Raw genomic sequence first — 18,369 nt, 5'->3', positions numbered from 1 at the left:
CAGTAATAGTGCTGATTCGAGCACTGTCCACTCAGTAATGGTGCTTATTCTATAACTGTCCACTCAGTAATGGTGCTGATTCTGGAGCTGTCCACTCAGTAACGGTTCTGATTATAGAGATGTTTTTCTCCATGTTGTGTAATGTACTGATATTACCATGTGTATGACTGTTGCTGGTCCTCTGTCTCTTTCTCTCAGGACACAGAGATCCTGAATACGGCCGTGCTGACAGGGAAGACTGTGGCTGTCCCAGTTAAGGTGGTGACCATCGGAGCGGACGGCATGGTCACTGACGTCTCAGAGGCAGTGGACTGTCATTCCACAGATGAAGATGTGGTCAAGGTCAGTCTGTAGAGACTAATCAGAAAGAAATTATTAGATTTATAGACAAAACTACTTTTTATCATCAACATTTAAAAGAAAATTCCAATGAAAAAGATATTGCAGGTTTACATATGGTTTTCATATGGTCGGAAAAAATTGTTTGCACGAGGCTCATGCAATTGCTGTTTATTTACATGTTGGTATTATTTGAGTGTGCAGATGTCTTAATTGAATTCCAGTGACCATTGTCCAGTGACCCGTGTTTAGTGGTTGGATGGTGACTGATTGAGATGGAGTTTCCAGTGAGATGGGTTTAAGCCATTTCATGGAAGGTGGAGCGTAATGAAGAATGGCCAAGTGCACTCAGTTGCATGGCCATTTATTGTTGTATTGACTGCTGGCACAGTCCAAGCCTGACTCATTGCCCGTTGCAAGAAGGGATAAAACTCAAGTACATTTTGAAACATTGATTTGTGTTTAATTTTGTCAGAATTCTTTTCAACCTTCTGGTGATGAAAATACTTTGGATATTGACTTCTGTCGTGTCTTTTTGTCTAAGTGTCCTGCTAGTGTTCATCTATAGTTTAATTATAATCTCAATGGCTATATACAGACTGTATTGTGCCTTGGGATCAACGCTTGACTTGGACTGAAATAGGTGCCGGTACTCATTTTGGGTGCCGGTAAGGTTTACATTTAGGTGCAGGAGCTCCACAATACTTTTGAGCTAATATTCTATAAGAGGAACAGGAGCTCAAGCAGTAGAAAATTTGAGGTGCCGGTAGTGAGCTCCGGTGAGCTCCAGCCCAAGTCAAGCACTGCTACTCAGGTTAGTCACTGACAGGTGACAAATGCCGGTAGCAGGCACACATAATTGTCTAATTTGCACAGCAGTAAAGAGAGAACAATAAGGCACATACTGTAGGTGTGCCTGATTATGAAACAACTAAGACACTGGGAATAATTTATTTGAACCAAATAGGATTGAATGAGAGTACATCTGTGTTGATTGACAATATACAGGCATTTGTACATTCTACATAACCGCTTGTGTTAAATCAATAAACAAATCCGGAACAGATAAGATTCTATTTTAGAGTATCTATTTTCAGATTTAAGCCCAAAGACAGGATAAACAAACACTCAGCGAAAGAAGGCATTTGATATGGAAACATCAATGACAGGTCGCTTGAGTTCTTTTCTTTTCTGTGCCTCTCTCAAACCGAGGCTACACCGCACAAAACACAACACCAAACCCAAAACAGTACAGTGGGATTCAGGCAAAGCCTCCACATCAATGGCTCACTTCTGTTCCCTGAGAAATCCTCCTTCTGACTTGTGACAATGACTTGTAAATGATCTATGGAATGGCTAACTCTCCAACTGGAGTGCAGAGACTTCAATCTGTCCACAGTCTGTTTCCTATCCTAACTGGCTGAGCTATCTATAGACAGGTCCATTATGTGCCAAAGACTCCGCCAATTGATGTCTGTTTCACTCTCTTTGAACATGTCATGACGATGAATTCAGCCAAGGAGACAAAAACCTGGGCCATCCTAATTACAGGTAGCTACTCTGTCTACACTAATGAGTTATAGTGAGGAAGGAACTTTGGCCTCGTTTTTGCGCTCAACATCTTAAAGATGATTTTCTTAAAGTGTGTTTAGGAGGAAACTTTTTCTGTAGCCTACTCTACCACATTAGCATTGTGTTATATATTGAGAACTGATGTCCCTCCACGCCAGAGTGAGTTTCAGAGAAAAGGGAGCAACCTCAGATAAAGGGGTTGCTGACAGAGGATGTTAGTGCTTTGAGTAGAAATAACTATGTTTATTCTTGCATAAACCAGTTTGGTGAAGAAGACCTAGATTGTATCAGTTCATTTCTAATCATAGCCGTGGAGCATCAGTGTAAACATGATTAATTCATGTAATTTGGGCCTGGGGAATTAAAGGCAGTTTTAAGTATATTTATGATTACACTGCATGTTTTTAAAAGGATACCTCATCTGACATGCTTCTCCCTTAACCCCACACTAGAGAATAATGCTACTTAAACAAATCTGTGTTGACAGGTACAGGCAGAAATTAGGCTCTGTCAGTTTTTTTTTGCATGCATATATCGTCAATAATTTTTGTAGGTGAAAAAGGACAGATGATACCAAATGCAGAAAATGTGCCCAGATGTGTAGAGTGCACTGTATGTGAGATGCCCAAACTCTCCCCTGGTCCCAGATTAGTTTGATATCCCACTCTGTGTGGTGTTTGTCAGTTCGCTGAGGTTATTAGCCCCTGAAGTCGGTAGGTGAGTCACCCTCTCCAGGAGAGGTTAGGCAAGTCCCACGCGTAGGGCTGTGGTGGTCACAAAATTTCGTCAGCCAGTGATTGTCAAGCAAATAAGTGTCGGTCTCACGGTAATTGACTGTTAATTAACAGAAACACATTTAGAATCTCCTAGCTTACACACATAGCCTACAAGCCACTGATACAGACCTTTTGGAACATCTACATTCTAAAAAGTCTAATAAATCCATGTAATATAGCCTACACCTTCAAATTAAATCTATTATTTATTTAAGACAGGTCTAAAGAAGCATGATATGAAGAAAATGTGGTCTATTTCAGAAGAACAGAATAGCATACTCTTGTCCTTATGAGTTGTCCTTATGTTAAGTCCTGATCTGGCAATGCTAAATTGCTGTGGCTACACTAGTTAATTTAGCAGACAAGATTTGCTTGGAATTCCATGGCATTGTTTTATAGTATTTTATAGTATGAATAATACAATTGAACAAGCTGAATAAAATACGAATATTTTCTCCAAACGATTTGAGGGAGTGCGCACATGCGGCTATTCTGTGTTGAGCGGTTACTCCTATATGCTTAATTTAGAGTTATTAATGTAACTTTAGTTGTTCTACAATCGTTGGGTTACATGTTTCGATTTTTTATACATTTTAAGGCTGCATGATGCGACTCTAATTTAGATTTTTTATAAAGCACTTGATAATGCCTCAAATTTCACGGCGGCATCCCCTTTGTGGCCATAATGCACCCCAAAAAAAGACATGCCTTTTGAAGCCAGTGGCCATTGTGCCCTTGGCCCGGAGTGCTGCGTTGTGCCCTTCTCCCCGAGTGCTGCACACTCCTAAGCAGCTCGCACTCACATGACTCTCCATCACGTGATCAGGTCTTTCTCACAGGCTACAAGTGAAGACAGACACATTGGGGACGCAACTGTGCATGTCCTTATCCAATTCCGAGATGCATATTGAAGATATTGGAAGGACAGTCCACATTTACTTTTCGCTAGCCAACAAGATGAGTAGGCCTAACGAACAGCAAAAGCACTAGCCTATGTTAATCTACTTTCCCCCATAGTACAAAAGTCAACCTATTCTATTCTTTGTGAGAAATAAATATTATAAGTGACCGCAAATGCAATTATGCATGTAAGGCTTTTATTATAAAGGTGCATTTTAAATGGTGAAATTATCTTCCCCAAATTTGAAGTTCACTCGCTGCTAATGTATGCCAGATAGGCTTTAAACCCCTTGTAAAGTGGATTAATGTGCTTAATTTTAAGAGGTTATTTGGCCACTTTAGTTGTTATACAAACCCTATCAAAACATATAGGGCTATGGGCTAGGCTACATGAGGTGTGCGACTATGACTCGAAAAAGTCGCAAAAAAGGCACTTTCTTATGCTGGGCATCATTGACAGTGATAATATATCATTCACATTTGATAGGCTAATATTGTCACCCATCAGACTTTTCTTGATTTAATCTTTTCTTTACATACTAAATAATATATGTGTGAAATTTCTTTTGACTTAGAATGGACCATTATCATGCACTCGTCTCAAAACAGGGGCAGCGGGAAAAATACATGTCATCTATGCACTTAAATAGAGAATGGAGGACACTTTACCCATGGTTCATTTTCATGCCAGCCAGTTAGGCCATACTCATGCTGTAAAGATAAACAATGTGCTTAATATTAGGAAAGTTGAGAAATAAATATAGTACGCCTAGCCTATAGAAGGCTGATGGGACCCTCCACTTTTTAGTAGAGGCCATCACTCTGTTTTCCCGCGCAATTGCATAGACTATAGAAATGTTGCGCAACATGAGCTCATGGGCTTTCGTGAAGTGTTTGATTTGATTTTTGAACATATTTGCATTGATGTCAGAGTGATTAGAGCGACAATAGAGTGCTGAGTTCCAGGCATTGATAGGCTACTAATGACTGTCAGCAGCATCAGAGCTTGGAGAAGCCTAATTACCGTGACTAAGCGGTCACGTGGAGTTTGACTGACTCCACGTGAGTCAGTCAAACTCACGTGTGGCGGTAATACGGTCACCGCAACAGCACTAGCCACACGTTCTGCTCTAATTCTTGACTAATTTAGACTCTGTGCATTACAGTGCCTTCATCATTGATTTTGGGTATCCTGGATTTACGTAGGCCAATATAATGTTACCTGACGTAAAGTAACATATCATACTAAATGGAGTTTCACTGATTTTAGTACATTATAATGTGTTTTGCTCTGAGACCAGGCTGGGCTGATGTGGACCGTGGGTTGCTTAATTGGTTCTGTCAAGCCAACTCTATATTCATCACCTAGGCCTGCACACCTTCATGCTCTCGAATCCCATCCCTCATATCTGTCACTGATTGTATCTGTTGGGCGAGTTGTTAATTTCCTGGGCTTGATCTCGAGACAGCCTTAATGTCCTCTAAGTAAGTATTCTCCCTTTAGCTGCCTAATGTGTCTGATTAATGTGCCTCTTGATCCTCCTGGACGTTTATGATACCTTGAGGGATGAGTTTGACAGAGACTGTATAACTCACAGTGATGTGGTCGCTCCACTCCAGTCCTCTATAGAATACCAGCCTTCCCCAGTCAGGCTACTGAGGAGGAAGGTGAGTGTGTATGTTAAAGTATTGATTGTGAGTTAAGCTGGCCGATAATGTGCCACTGGGGGCCAGTGTTAGCCCATCAGTGTAATGTGTTAGGATGGCTGGACTTCATCTGCCATGTCCTCCATAATTGTTTCTGCTCAGATTATTGTGAGTGGATTAGAGAAGTGCCAGCAGGCAGTTCATTTGGCTGTCAGGTGCCATAGTGTTGTATGTTAATCAACCCAAGCACTCAGACACGCTGTCAGACCATGTTGCTTTCCTCCACACTCAGTCCTGACAGATGTAGGTGTAAGATAATATCTTCGACAGTGATTATCTTCGCGGCCACAGCACTGCTGTGAATCAAAAACAGTGTTGCATTGTGATGGCCACACCTGAGCGCTTTGGAGCTGTGACCGTGTTTGGTGAAAAACATGGATAGATTGTACTTGAAGAGATGTTGCTGAGTTCCATTTTGTTTACCAGTAATGTCACTACCATATACCATCAATGATCACTGTTAAGTCATTTTGGGTATTTCCAATCTGAATGTGATGGTCTGTGCCGACCTGTTGTAGTTCAAACTCTAGGAAAAGTGGCTAAATTGCCATAGGTTTTCTCTTACTGAAGACAGACAGAGAGAAAGAGAGAGGAGGAAGCAAACAATAAAGCCTGATATCAAGCTGGCAGCTAGCCTAGCGGCTAAGAGCCTTGAGCCAGTAAACGAAAGGTTACTGGTTCAAATCCTGAGCCTACTAGGTGAAAGATCTGTTGATGTGCCCTTGAGCAAGGCACGTAAACCTTAATTACTCTTGTAAGTCACTCTGGATAAGAGTGTCTACTAAAACATAAATGTTAACCCTCAAGTAAATTTCCGTGGCCCCGCTGAAATATAATTAGCGTAATATAGAAATCTGTCTTTTTAAAGTGGCAATATGTAACTTTTTGGGGACCTGACCAAATTCACATAGAAATGTGAGTTATAAATCTATCATTCTACTTGAAAGCAAGTGCATGTGCACTATTTCTATGCTTCCTGTTCTTACATTTTGTTTTTGTGTCTTTTACTTTCGGTTTTGTACACCAGCTTCAAACAGCTGAAACAACAATATTTTTAGTTATGGAAACTACAGTATACAGTGCCTTCGGAAAGTATTCAGACCCCTTGACTCTTCCCACATTTTGTTATGTTACAGCCTTATTCTAAAATTGATTAAATAGTTTTTTTTTCTTAATCAATCTACACTCAATACCCCATAATTGCTAGTTTTATACATTTTTTTTAATGGAAATATCACATTTACATAAGCATTCAGATGCTTTACTCAGTACTTTGTTGAAGCACCTTTGGCAGCGATAACAGCATCGAGTCTTCTTGGGTATGACACTATAAGCTTGGCACACCTGTATTTGAGGAGTTTCTCCCATTCTTCTATGCAGATACTTTCAAGCTCTGTCAGATTGGATGGGGAGCATTGATGCACAACTATTTTCAGGTCTCTCCAGAGATGTTCGATCGGGTTCAAGTCTGGACTCTTGCTGGGCCTCTCAAGGACATTCAGAGACTTGTCCCGAAGCCACTCCTGCATTGTTTTGGCTGTGTGCTTAGGTTCGTTGTCCTGTTGGAAGGTGAACCTTCGCCCCAGTCTGAGGTCCTGAGCGCTCTGGAACAGGTTTTCATCAAGGATCTCTCTGTACCTTGCTCCGTTCATCTTTCCCTCAAACTAGTCTAGCAGTCCCTGCCGCTGAAAAACATCCCCACAGCATGATGCTACCACCACCATGCTTCACTGTAGGGATGGTCCCAGGTTTCATCCAGACGTGATGCTTGGCACTTAGGCCAAAGAGTTCAATCTTGTTTTCATCAGACCAGAGAATCTTGTTTCTCATGGTCAGAATCTTTAAGTGCCTTTTGGCAAACTTCAAGTGAGCTGTCATGTGCCTTTTACTGAGGAGTCGCTTCCGTCTGGCCACTACCATAAAGGCCTGATTGGTGGAGTGCTGCAGAGATGGTTGTCCTTCTGCAAATTCTCCCATCTCCACAGAGGAACTCTAGAGCTCTGTCAGAGTGACCGGGTTCTTGGTCACCTCCCTGACCAAGGCCCTTCTCCCCAGATTGCTCAGTTTGGCCGGGCGGCCAGCTCTAGGAAGAGTATTGGTGGTTCCAAACTTCTTCCATTTAATAATGATGGAGGCCATTGTGTTATTGGGCACCTTCAATGCTGCAGAAATGTTTTGGTACCCTTCCCCAGATCTGTATCTCAACGCAATTATGTCTCGGAGCTCTACGGACAATTCCTTCAACCTCACGGCTTGGGTTTTGCTCTGAAATGCACTGTCAACTTTGAAACCTTATATATATATATACAGGTGTGTGCCTTTCCAAATCATGTCCAATCAATTGAATTTACAACTGTTGGACTCCAAGTTCTAGAAACATCTCAAGGATGATCAATGGAAACAGGATGCACTTGAGTTTTATTTTCAGTCTCATAGAAAAGGTTCTGAATACTTATGTACAGTTGAAGTCGGAAGTTTACGTACACTTAGGTTGTAGTCATTAAAACTTGTTTTTCAACCACGCCACATGTCTTGTTAACAAACTATAGTTTTGGCAAGTCGATTAGGACATTTACTTTGTGCATGACACAAGTAATTTTTCCAACAATTGTTAAACAGACAGATTATTTCACTTATAATTCACTGTAACACAATTCCAGTGGGCCAGAAGTTTACATACACTAAGTTGACTGCATTTAAACAGCTTGGACAATTCCAGAAAATTATGTCATGGCTTTAGAAGCTTCTGATGGGCTAATTGACATAATTTGAGTCAATTGGAGGTGAACTTGTGGATGTATTTCAAGGCCTACCTTCAAACTCAGTGTCTCTTTGCTTGACATCATGGGAAAATCAAAGGAAATCAGCCAAGACCTCAGAAAATAAATTGTAGACCTCCACCAGTCTGGTTCGTCCTTGGGAGCAATTTCCAAATGCCTGAAGGTACCACGTTCATCTGTACAAACAATAGTAGGCAAGTATAAACACCATGGGACCACGCAGCCGTCATACCGCTCAGGAAGGAGACGTGTTCTGTCTCCTAGAGATGAACGTACTTTGGTGCGAAAAGTGCAAATCAATCCCAGAACAACAGCAAAGGACCCTGTGAAGATGCTGGAGGAAACAGGTACAAAAGTATCTATATCCACAGTAAAACGAGTCCTATATCGACATAACCTGAAAGGCTGCTCAGCAAGGAAGAAGCCACTGCTCCAAAACCGCCATAAAAAAGCCAGACTGCTGTTTGCAGCTTCACATGGGGACAAAGATCGTACTTTTGGAGAAATGTCCTCTGGTCTGATGAAACAAAAATTGGCCATAATGACCATTGTTACCATTGTTGCAAGCCGAAGAACACCATCCCAACCATGAAACACGGGGGTGGTAGCATCATGTTGTGGGAGTGCTTTGCTGCAGGAGGGACTGGTGCACTTCACAACATAGATGGCATCATGAGGACAGAAAATTATGTGGATATATTGAAGCAACATCTCAAGACATCAGTCAGGAAGTTAAAGCTTGCTCGCAAATGGGTCTTCCAAATGGACAATGACCCCAAGCATACTTCCAAAGTTGTGGCAAAATGGCTTAAGGACAACAAAGTCAACGTATTGGAGTGGCCATCACAAAGCCCTGACCTCAATCCTATGGAAAATTTGTGGGCAGAACTGAAAATGCATGTGCGAGCAAGGAGGTCTACAAACCTGAGTTACACCAGCTCTGTCTGGAGGAAGGGGCCACAATTCACCCAACTTATTGTGGAAGGCTACCCGAAACGTTTGACCCAAGTTAAACAATTTAAAGGCAACGCTACCAAATACTAATTGAGTGCATGTAAACCTCTGACCCACTGGGAATGTGATGAAAGAAATAAAAACTGAAATAAATCATTCTCTCTACTATTGTTCTGACATTTCACATTCTTAAAATAAAGTGGTGTTCCTAACTGACCTTAAGACAGGGAATTTTTACTAGGATTAACTGTCAGGAATTGTGAAAAACTATCGCCCCACAACTTCAACTGTAAATAATTTTTTACATTTTGATGTGAGCCATGACCAGCCTTTCAAAGCATTTCATGGCTACAAATGTGAGTGCTATGGGGCGATAGTTATTTAAGCAGGTTACCTGGGACTATGGTGGTCTGCTTAAAACCTGTTGGTACTACAGATTGGGTCAGGGAGAGGTTGAAAATGTCAGTGAAGACACTTGAAAGTTGGTCAGCACATGCTCGGAGCACACGTCCTGGTAATCCGTCTGGCCCCGCAGCCTTGTGTATGTTGACCTGTTTAAAGGTCTTACTCACGTCGGCTACGGAGAGCGTGATCACACAGTCATCCGGAACAGCTGATGCTCTCATGCATGCCTCAGTGTTGCTTGCCTCGAAGCGAGCATAGAAGTGATCTAGCTCGTCTGGTAGGCTCCCCAAGCCATTTGGTTACCTGAACAGGTAACCAAATGGTTACCCGGACTATTTGCATTGTGTGCCCCCCCAACCCCTCTTTTACGCTGCTGCTACTCTCTGTTTATCTTATATGCATAGAAACTTTAACTATACATTCATGTACATACTACCTAAATTGGCCCGACCAACCAGTGCTCCCGCACATTGGCTAACCGGGCTATCTGCATTGTGTCCCACCACCCGCCAACCCCTCTTTTTACGCTTCTGCTACTCTCTGTTCATCATATACGCATAGTCACTTTAACGATACCTACATGTACATACTACCTCAATAAGCATGACTAACAGGTGTCTGTATATAGCCTTGCTACTATTTTTTAAATGTCTTTTGACTGTTGTTTTATTTCTTTACTTACCTACACACACACATACCTTTTTTTCCGCACCATTGGTTAGAGCCTGTAAGTAAGCATTTCACTGTTGTATTCGGCGCACGTGACAAATAAACTTTGATTTGATTTTTTATATTCCATCAATGTAATTGTCTGCAGCACTTCCAATACCCCATATATGTTTTTGCTAAAAAATAAATAAATATATATATATATATATACATATAAATACATACATACACATATATATATTTACATACATACATACATCTTTAAACATATATATATTTCCTTCTTTACCCTCCAACCCTACCACCCCAAATGAATTACTTAAAAATCATACAATGTGATTTTCTGGATTTTTGTTTTAGATTCCGTCACTCACAGTTGAAGTGTACCTATGATAAAAAATTACAGACCTCTGCATGCTTTGTAAGTAGGAAAACCTGCAAAAGCGGCAGTGTATGAAATACTTGTTCTCCCCACTGTATTAATGATGTCCATCCGGTTTGATTTCTATTTGCCACATCTTTCAAACTGTGCTCTTTCAAAAAAGTTCTTAACCTATATACGTTTTATGGGCACAGTATGTTTTACATTAGTTATCTTGTTGTTATTAGTTGTTATTAGTCCCAACCTTCAGCACCATTCAACCCCTCCCATCTATCTCTTAACACCATCCATTTTGGATTTCTATTTGCCATATATTTAAAACTGTGCTGTGATGTTTCACAAAAGTTCTGAACCTTTCTATTCTCTTTCTTTCTACAGATTGTAAATTGAAAATATTTCTTGTTGTTGCTAAAAGTATTATATTATTGATCGATTGACTGACTTCTCAGTTCACCCAGTATTGCTATCAGCAGGGTTAGCTCCAGGTAAATATTACAATTCTTCAGCCATTCCTGGACCTTTGACCAAAAACAAGCTACAGACAGTATGGACAGTACCAAAGCAAATGATCTAATGATTCTGCCTCTTCGCAGCAAAATCTGCAGAGCTGGGAAGGTTGTATCCCCATATAAATAACATTCTGTTGGTTGCAAGAATTTTGTGTAATAATTTACATTGAAAAATTCTGTTTTGAATTTGGCGTCGTTTTGTGTATCAGTTCATAAAACCATGTCCCATGGAATCGGTACGTCAAAAATCTCTTCCCAACTATTTTGCAGTCTATATGGCACGGCTGTTAATTTTTTGGTCCATAAATGAACCTGGTAAACATTTTTACTATCACAATTTTCTTTAACCAATTATGGTGTTTAATGCTGTGCCGACAGACAAGTTCCTCTTCAATTTTTCCGGTAATGCTGCAATTAAACTCTTAAACAATTAAATTAAAAAGAAACGTCCTCACTGTCAACTGCGTTTATTTTCAGCAAACTTAAAACCTGTAAATATTTGTATGAACATAACTGAACAAGTTCCACAGACATGTGTCTAAGAGAAATGGAATAATGTGTCCCTGAACAAAGGGGGGGGGGGGGGGGGGTGTCAAAATCAAAAGTAACAGTCAGTATCTGGTGTGGCCACCAGCTGAATTAAGTATTGCAGTGCATCTCCTCCTCATGGACTGCACCAAGATTTGTCAGTTCTTGCTGTGAGATGTTACCCCACTCTTCCACCAAGGCACCTGCAAGTTCCCGGACATTTCTGGGGGGAATGGCCCTAGCCCTCACCCTCCGATCCAACAGGTCCCAGACGTACTGGTGGCATTGTCATGCTGGAGGGTCAAGTCAGGATGAGCCTGCAGGAAGGGTACCACATGAGGGAGGAGGATGTCTTCCCTGTAACGCACAGCATTGAGAATGCCTGCAATGACAACAAGCTCAGTCCGATGATGCTGTGACACACCGCCCCAGACCATGAAGGACCCTCCACCTCCAAATTGATCCCTCTCCAGAGTACAGGCCTCGGTGTAACGCTCATTCCTTCAACGATAAATGTGAATCCAACCATCACTCCTGGTGAGACAAAACCGCAACTCGTCAGTGAAGAGCACTTTTTGCCAGTCCTGTCTGGTCCAGCGACGCTGGGTTTGTGCCCATAGGCGACCTTGTTGCTGGTGATGTCTGGTGAGGATCTGCCTTACAACAGGCCTATAAGCCCTCAGTCCAGCCTCTCTCAGCCTATTGCGGACAGTCTGAGCACTGATGGAAGGATTGTGCGTTCCTGGTGTAACTCGGGCAGTTGTTGCCATCCTGTACCTGTCCCACAGGTGTGATGTTCAGATGTACCGATCCTGTGCAGGTGTTGTTACACGTGGTCTGCCACTGCGAGGATGATCAGCTGTCCGTCCTGTCTCCCTGTAGTGCTGTCTTAGGCGTCTCACAGTACGGACATTGCAATTTCTTGCCCTGGCCACATCTGCAGTCCTCATGCCTCCTTGCAGCATGCTTAAGGCACCTCACACAGATGAGTAGGGACCCTGGGCATCTTTCTTTTGGTGTTTTTCAGAGTCAGTAGAAAGGCCTATTTAGTGTCCTACGTTTTCATAACTGTGACCTTAATTGCCTACCGTCTGTAAGCTGTTAGTGTCTTAACGACCGTTCCACAGGTACATGTTTATTAATTGTTTATGGTTCATTGAACAAGCATGGGAAACAGTGTTTAAACACTTTACAATGAAGATCTGTGAAGTTATTTGGATTTTTACGAATTATCTTTGAAAGAAAGGGTCCTGAAAAAGTTTAGTTGGTTGTAATTTTGGGAAGAGCAGACATTTACATATGTTTTAGTTAGCTGCATGTATGACATGCACCAGTGGAATTTATGATATAATTTACGAAGATTATACCTTTTTTTTAATTTTTTTTATTATTATTATTTTTTTAATCAATTAGTATATTTGAGTTTAACCACAATATTTGTTGTATTATTTGTTCTGTCTTTTCTGGAGGATTAAATTGAAATTGCAACCAACTTTCTGTGGCTTGTTTTAAAAATAGCAATATTTGGGAGATTACTTACTTTTCAAATAACTGAAAGTGAGCTGTTGTAATCTGAATAAAGGGAAAAAGGCCTTCCTTGAACATAGACACGCTTACTAATTTGCTAGAGAACCAGTTCGGATAGAAGTATAACTTTTTTATGACTGAAGTCTTTAGTGAGAGGTCTAATGATTTAATATTTAATCCTTTCTGCCCTCCAAATTCATATTCATTATATAAATAGGCACGTTTAATTTTGTCTGGCTTGTGTTCCAAATAAAATATCATTTAAAAAAACTGTTCGGGACCCTGGGCATCTTTTCAGGACCCTTTCTTTCAAAGATAATTTGTAAAAATCCAAAGAACTTCACAGATTTCATTATCTGCAGGTGTAGGCAAGACCATAAGCAAATAGGTAAACTGGGATATGACTAAAGAGTTAATCAGGGTGATTTTTCCACAAATAGAAAGGTATTTACCTTTCCGTGGCAGCAAGATCTTATCTTTTTTTGCCACATTTCTATAAAAATATATTGGAGTGAGATAATTTATTTATTTTGGGATATATATACCGAGTATATCCACATCACCATCAGACCATTTTATTGGTAAACTACATGGTAAAGTAAAAGGAGTCTTTTTTAGTGATCCAATACTTAATACAGTACACTTAAATGTGGTTGTAATCCAGAGAGGTTAGAAAAATAATCTAGATCCACTATGAGGCTGTGGAGGGATCCAAGTTGTGGATTTAAAAGAAAACGTGAGTTTTTAAGCCCTGTATTTCTAATCCCTTGATATTATTGTTGGATCTGATTTTTATAGCTAACATTTCGATGGCCATGATAAATAGATATGCCAATAGTGGACAACCTTGTTTTACTCCACTTGACAGTGAGAAGTAGCCATGATTTACTATTTTACACCTAGGGTTACTATACAAGATTTAAACCCATTTTATAAGAGATTCTCCAAAATTGAAATGTTCCAGGCATTTATATTTAAACCCAAGTGGTACTTTATCGAAAGCGTTTTTTAATTAATATTTTTAATTTAATTTAGGATTTTTTTTGCAATTTTTTTCTCCCCAATTTTGTGGTATCCAATTGGTAGTTACAGTCTTGTCTCAATGCTGCAACTCCCATATGGACTCAGGAGAGGCGAAGGCCGAGAGCCGTGCGTCCTCCGAAACACAAACCAGCCAAGCCGCACTGCTTCTTGACACAATGCCCACTTAACCCGGAAGCCAGCTGCACCAATGTGTCGGAGGAAACGACCGTGTCAGCGTGCACTGCGCCCGGCCCGCCACAGGAGTCGCTAGCGTGCGGGGGGGACAAGGACATCCCAAACCTTCCCCTAACCCAGACGACACTGGGCCAATTGTGCGCCGCCCTAAGGTGGCCCTAAAAGCCTTTTCAAAGTCCGGTATGAATAGCAGACCTGGTTTCCCAGATTTTTCATAGTGTTCTATTGTTTCCAGTACTTGCGTTATATTATCTCCAATGTATCGTCCATGTAAAAAACCTGTCCGATTAGAATGAATAATGTCAGACAATACCTTTTTAATTCTATGCGCTATACATTTTGCTAGACTTTTTGCATCACAACACTGAAGTGTAAGGGGCCTCCAATTTTTTTAAATGGACTGGATCTTTATAATTCCCACTTGTATCCTGTTTCAGTAATAATTAAATCAGACCTTCTTGTTGAGTGTCTGATAATCTACCATTAACATAGGACTGGTTAAAACATGCTAATAACGGTCCTCTGAGTATATCAAAAAAGGTTTGGTATACCTCAACTGGTATGCCATCCAGCCCTGGAGTTTTCCCAGACTTAAAGGCTTTAATTGCATCAAGAAGTTCCTGCTCTGTAATTTTACCTTCACATGAGTCTTTCTGTATGGCTGTTAATTCTACATTATTAATAGAAAAAAAATCCATACAATTACCTTCGGAGATGGAGGAGACTGAAACGAAAACTCTAAGGCTCTTGGTTCTGCGGGGCAGGTGGTGTCAAGGCTAGCCTTGATGCAGTAATTGACCTGTTTTTTGAGTCTCTTGGACCGGAGAACCTCGTAGGTGGAGCCAGTTAAGTAAGTAAGCACAAAAACGCCTGAACGTTATGTGAACTATGCAAGAGAGCAGACCTAGCGGTGTGCTAGCTGAGGTAGGCCACGTGAGAGTTTTGCCTAGCTTAGGTTAGTAGTGGTATAGCCAGCCTTGCCGTGTTAGCTAACCTGTTTAAGGCTGTCTCATGGACCGGATCACCACATGGTGGGACTGGTTCAGTTAGTAGGCAAAAAGCAACTTAATGCTAGGTGAACTAAATATGGGAGCTAATCTAGAAATAGCTAGATGGTGATTAGATAGCTAGCGTTCGTGTGAGGGCTAGTAGCGTAGCTTAAGCTGCCACGGGCCGGTACATGGTTAAACCTTACAAAACTTGCAGGATTCGTTTGAGGGCTGCCTGAGCGTGTTTGTTACGAGGGCCCATAATAACTCCTGTGAAAAAGTATTTCTTACCAGTTTATGCATGTGCTAGTTGACGCATAGCAATGAGACTTTTATGTTAGCTAGCTAGTGTTCACGCAGTGATAGCTAGCACCACATTAACCAAAGAAAATGTGGGAATAGTGTTGCTTCTTTGGTCCTGAGAGTCTCTATTGACCATGGCAAGCTGGAAATTCTCTCGTAGGTGGAAGAGCATCATTGAGCCACCAGCTCAAGAGCGAGGGGGTTCGAGCGCATGCCTGACCTGGAAAATTGCCCGCTAACCCAGTAGTACGAATTAGACTTGACAGGTGTGAGCTAGCTTAATAGATGCCTCGCGGCTAATGAAGTGAGCACTGTGTATAAACGCTATAGCCGTGGAGCTAATGTAGTTGTTAGCTAGCAAGCAACTAGCTTGTGGGCTAAAGGCATGCTAAAGCTAGCACAGTGTTAGCCAAAGAGAACCGCATGAGTAGCATTACTTCTTCGGTCCTGAGAGTCTCTATTGATCATAGCACAGTGAGGTATAACTGGTCTGTTTAGCAAATGAAACAAGTGAATGTTAGATGTACTAAACGAGAGAGCAAGCTGGCAATTCCATCGTAGGTGGAAGAGCCAGTAGCAGCTGGCTTCCCAGCATCATCGAGCCGTGGAGCTAGTATAGTTGTTAGCTAGCTAGCAACCAGCTTGTGGGCTAAAGGCATGCTAATGCGGGCACAGTGCTAGCTGAAGGGAACCACATGGGTACTCATCTTTGGGTAAAATATCTCATACGACTGTAAAGCAGAGAGGCTAAACCGGTCAGTCACAAACTAGTGAATGTAGGTTGTCCTAAATGAGAGAAGGGCCTCGGGTAAAGCATAAGCTAGCTAGCTTTCACCACGTGGTAGCTATTTAGCACAGTGCTAGCCAGAGAAAGTGTGTGCTTTCTTAGTCTCTCGACGAACAAAGTGTTTCTCTCAACCTTCCAACTGTGACGATAGGACAGTCAGTCTAGTCAACACGACCCAGGGGGATGTGGGTTGCACTAAAGGAGGAGAGTTAGCAATTCTACCGTTTGGCCAGGTATAAAAGCAAATTTGGTGGTATAGCTGGCCTTTCAGCGAGCCAGCCGAGTTAGCTAGCCAAGTCTCAGTAGCTAGCCATGTGATGCTAGCTACTACAGGAGAATTAGGGAGTAGAAAAAGCAGAAGCGCTAATTGTACACAAACGTTCCTTTCGTTAGTTGTTCAACACAAAAAGACAAGCGCTGAGGTTCTACGTTTGGCAGCGTTAACCTTGTTGTTCACCTGAGAACAGTTGATCAGGAAGACAGGGATCAAGTCGTGCTGAGGAGAGCTTTAGGAATGTAGTGATCTTTGCAAGGAAGAGAGAGAGAATAACCAGAGGGCACGATGAGTGGAGCCTTATTAAAAGGGAGGGGCTCACCTCATTCGCCACTCAACTTGTCTGTCTCCAACAGACGTTGTGTGATTGGTTCTTACAATAGTGAATCCGCCAATCAGTGAATCCCAGTGTGAGACATCGAAACAAGTATTTGAAAGAGAACCAGTGGAAAGAAATCCATTTGGGAATTGAAGTCTAAAGGAGTCATTGATATCAGAGGATGAAGAGAGCTCTGATGCTTGACTGTAGCCCTTGGGCTACCCTACACAGTGTACTCCAGACCTTCTTATAGAGACTCATGTCAGGGAGAGAGAAAATAAGTAATAAGGGCCAAGAAACCAGAAAGCCTTGTTCTTTTGTTTGGTGAAAGTGAGGGAAGGACATGAGCAACAACAGGAAAGCTGGAAAGTTCTACTTGAGCAGCTGGGAGTCTGGAGTTCTTAACAGTAGCATAGCTTAATCATGACGGGCCCAAGTGCCCCAAAAATTACGGGCCCCTATCACCACCCATATTTCCCTTAAAATGTTAATTATTTTGTTGGTAAGGCTGTGTGTTAATATTACAAAGTATTGTAACAGCAGAGCAGAACCAAATCTAAGGGCACCAAATCTGAAGCTGTTACCAGAGAAGCCGCAATATAGGCAATACATTCAGCACCATGGACGGCGGTCAGAAATTAACCCGTATAAGTCAATCAGCACGGAAAGCACAAAGCGGTCAAAAAACACCCTACTTTATCTGCAAATAATAGGCAATAGCCTATATTATAAAACATAAATATATAGATCAATGTCTTGACAAAAACACCGAAACACAGCTAATGACCCAGTACATGCTCGCCGAAGTTATGCACAGCGTCAAAACTGACATACCGGTATTTCAAATGACCTGCCTCCCTCAGAGGCCTATATGAAAAACACCAGCAAATCAATCAAGTTGAGCATTCAAACAGATTGCTTAAATGACAGCATGCCTTTTAACAGTATATGATGCGTATGTGCTTACTATTATGTTATAGCCTAGTTAAACGTATAGGCTATGATGACAATGAAATGGCTCAGCGGCCATGCACCAGAACATGGTTTCCAAAGACAGATCGAACATAGTCGTAGATTGACAAGCAATGTAAATTAATCTCAATAAATCTTGATTTATATAGGCTGTCTGGGTAGCCTGCCCTGTAAAAATATAAGCTTACTCACTCATTTGATTGGCATTTGACGGGCCTTGCGCTCTGCGAAGTCGTTGACTATGGCATTCAAATCCATGGTCCTGGCCCTGGTGTTTTCAATGAACAGAATGGCCAACCCAGTCTCTCCTGTCCCATGCTGCTCCTCAGGTATGATTTCATTATTTTCAGTTTGGAAAAGGAGCGCTCGGGACTGGCTACCGTTACAGGCAGAGTCATAAAAAGGAGCATCGCTGTAACTACCTCCTCAATTGTAGCAGTGATTGAATTGTAATCCACA

General features: G+C 41.6%; 1 protein-coding gene across 1 annotated transcript in view; it reads left to right on the top strand.

Annotated features, from left to right (window-relative positions):
• Positions 1–204: 204 nt before the first annotated feature.
• The window catches only part of LOC120062853 (transmembrane protein 132D-like), a 56,053-nt gene continuing 37,888 nt past the window's right edge, over positions 205–18,369 (top strand). The window contains exon 1 of the mRNA XM_039012923.1: positions 205–342. Within this exon, the coding sequence (XP_038868851.1) occupies positions 283–342 (60 nt within the window). The 5' untranslated portion in view covers positions 205–282. The remainder of the gene's footprint in view (positions 343–18,369) is intronic.

This window comes from Salvelinus namaycush, chromosome 18 (assembly GCF_016432855.1).
Source record: "Salvelinus namaycush isolate Seneca chromosome 18, SaNama_1.0, whole genome shotgun sequence".
Taxonomy (NCBI): Eukaryota; Metazoa; Chordata; class Actinopteri; order Salmoniformes; family Salmonidae; genus Salvelinus; species Salvelinus namaycush.
Note: the sequence above shows the minus strand (reverse complement) of the source record. Positions and strands in the feature narration are given on the sequence as shown.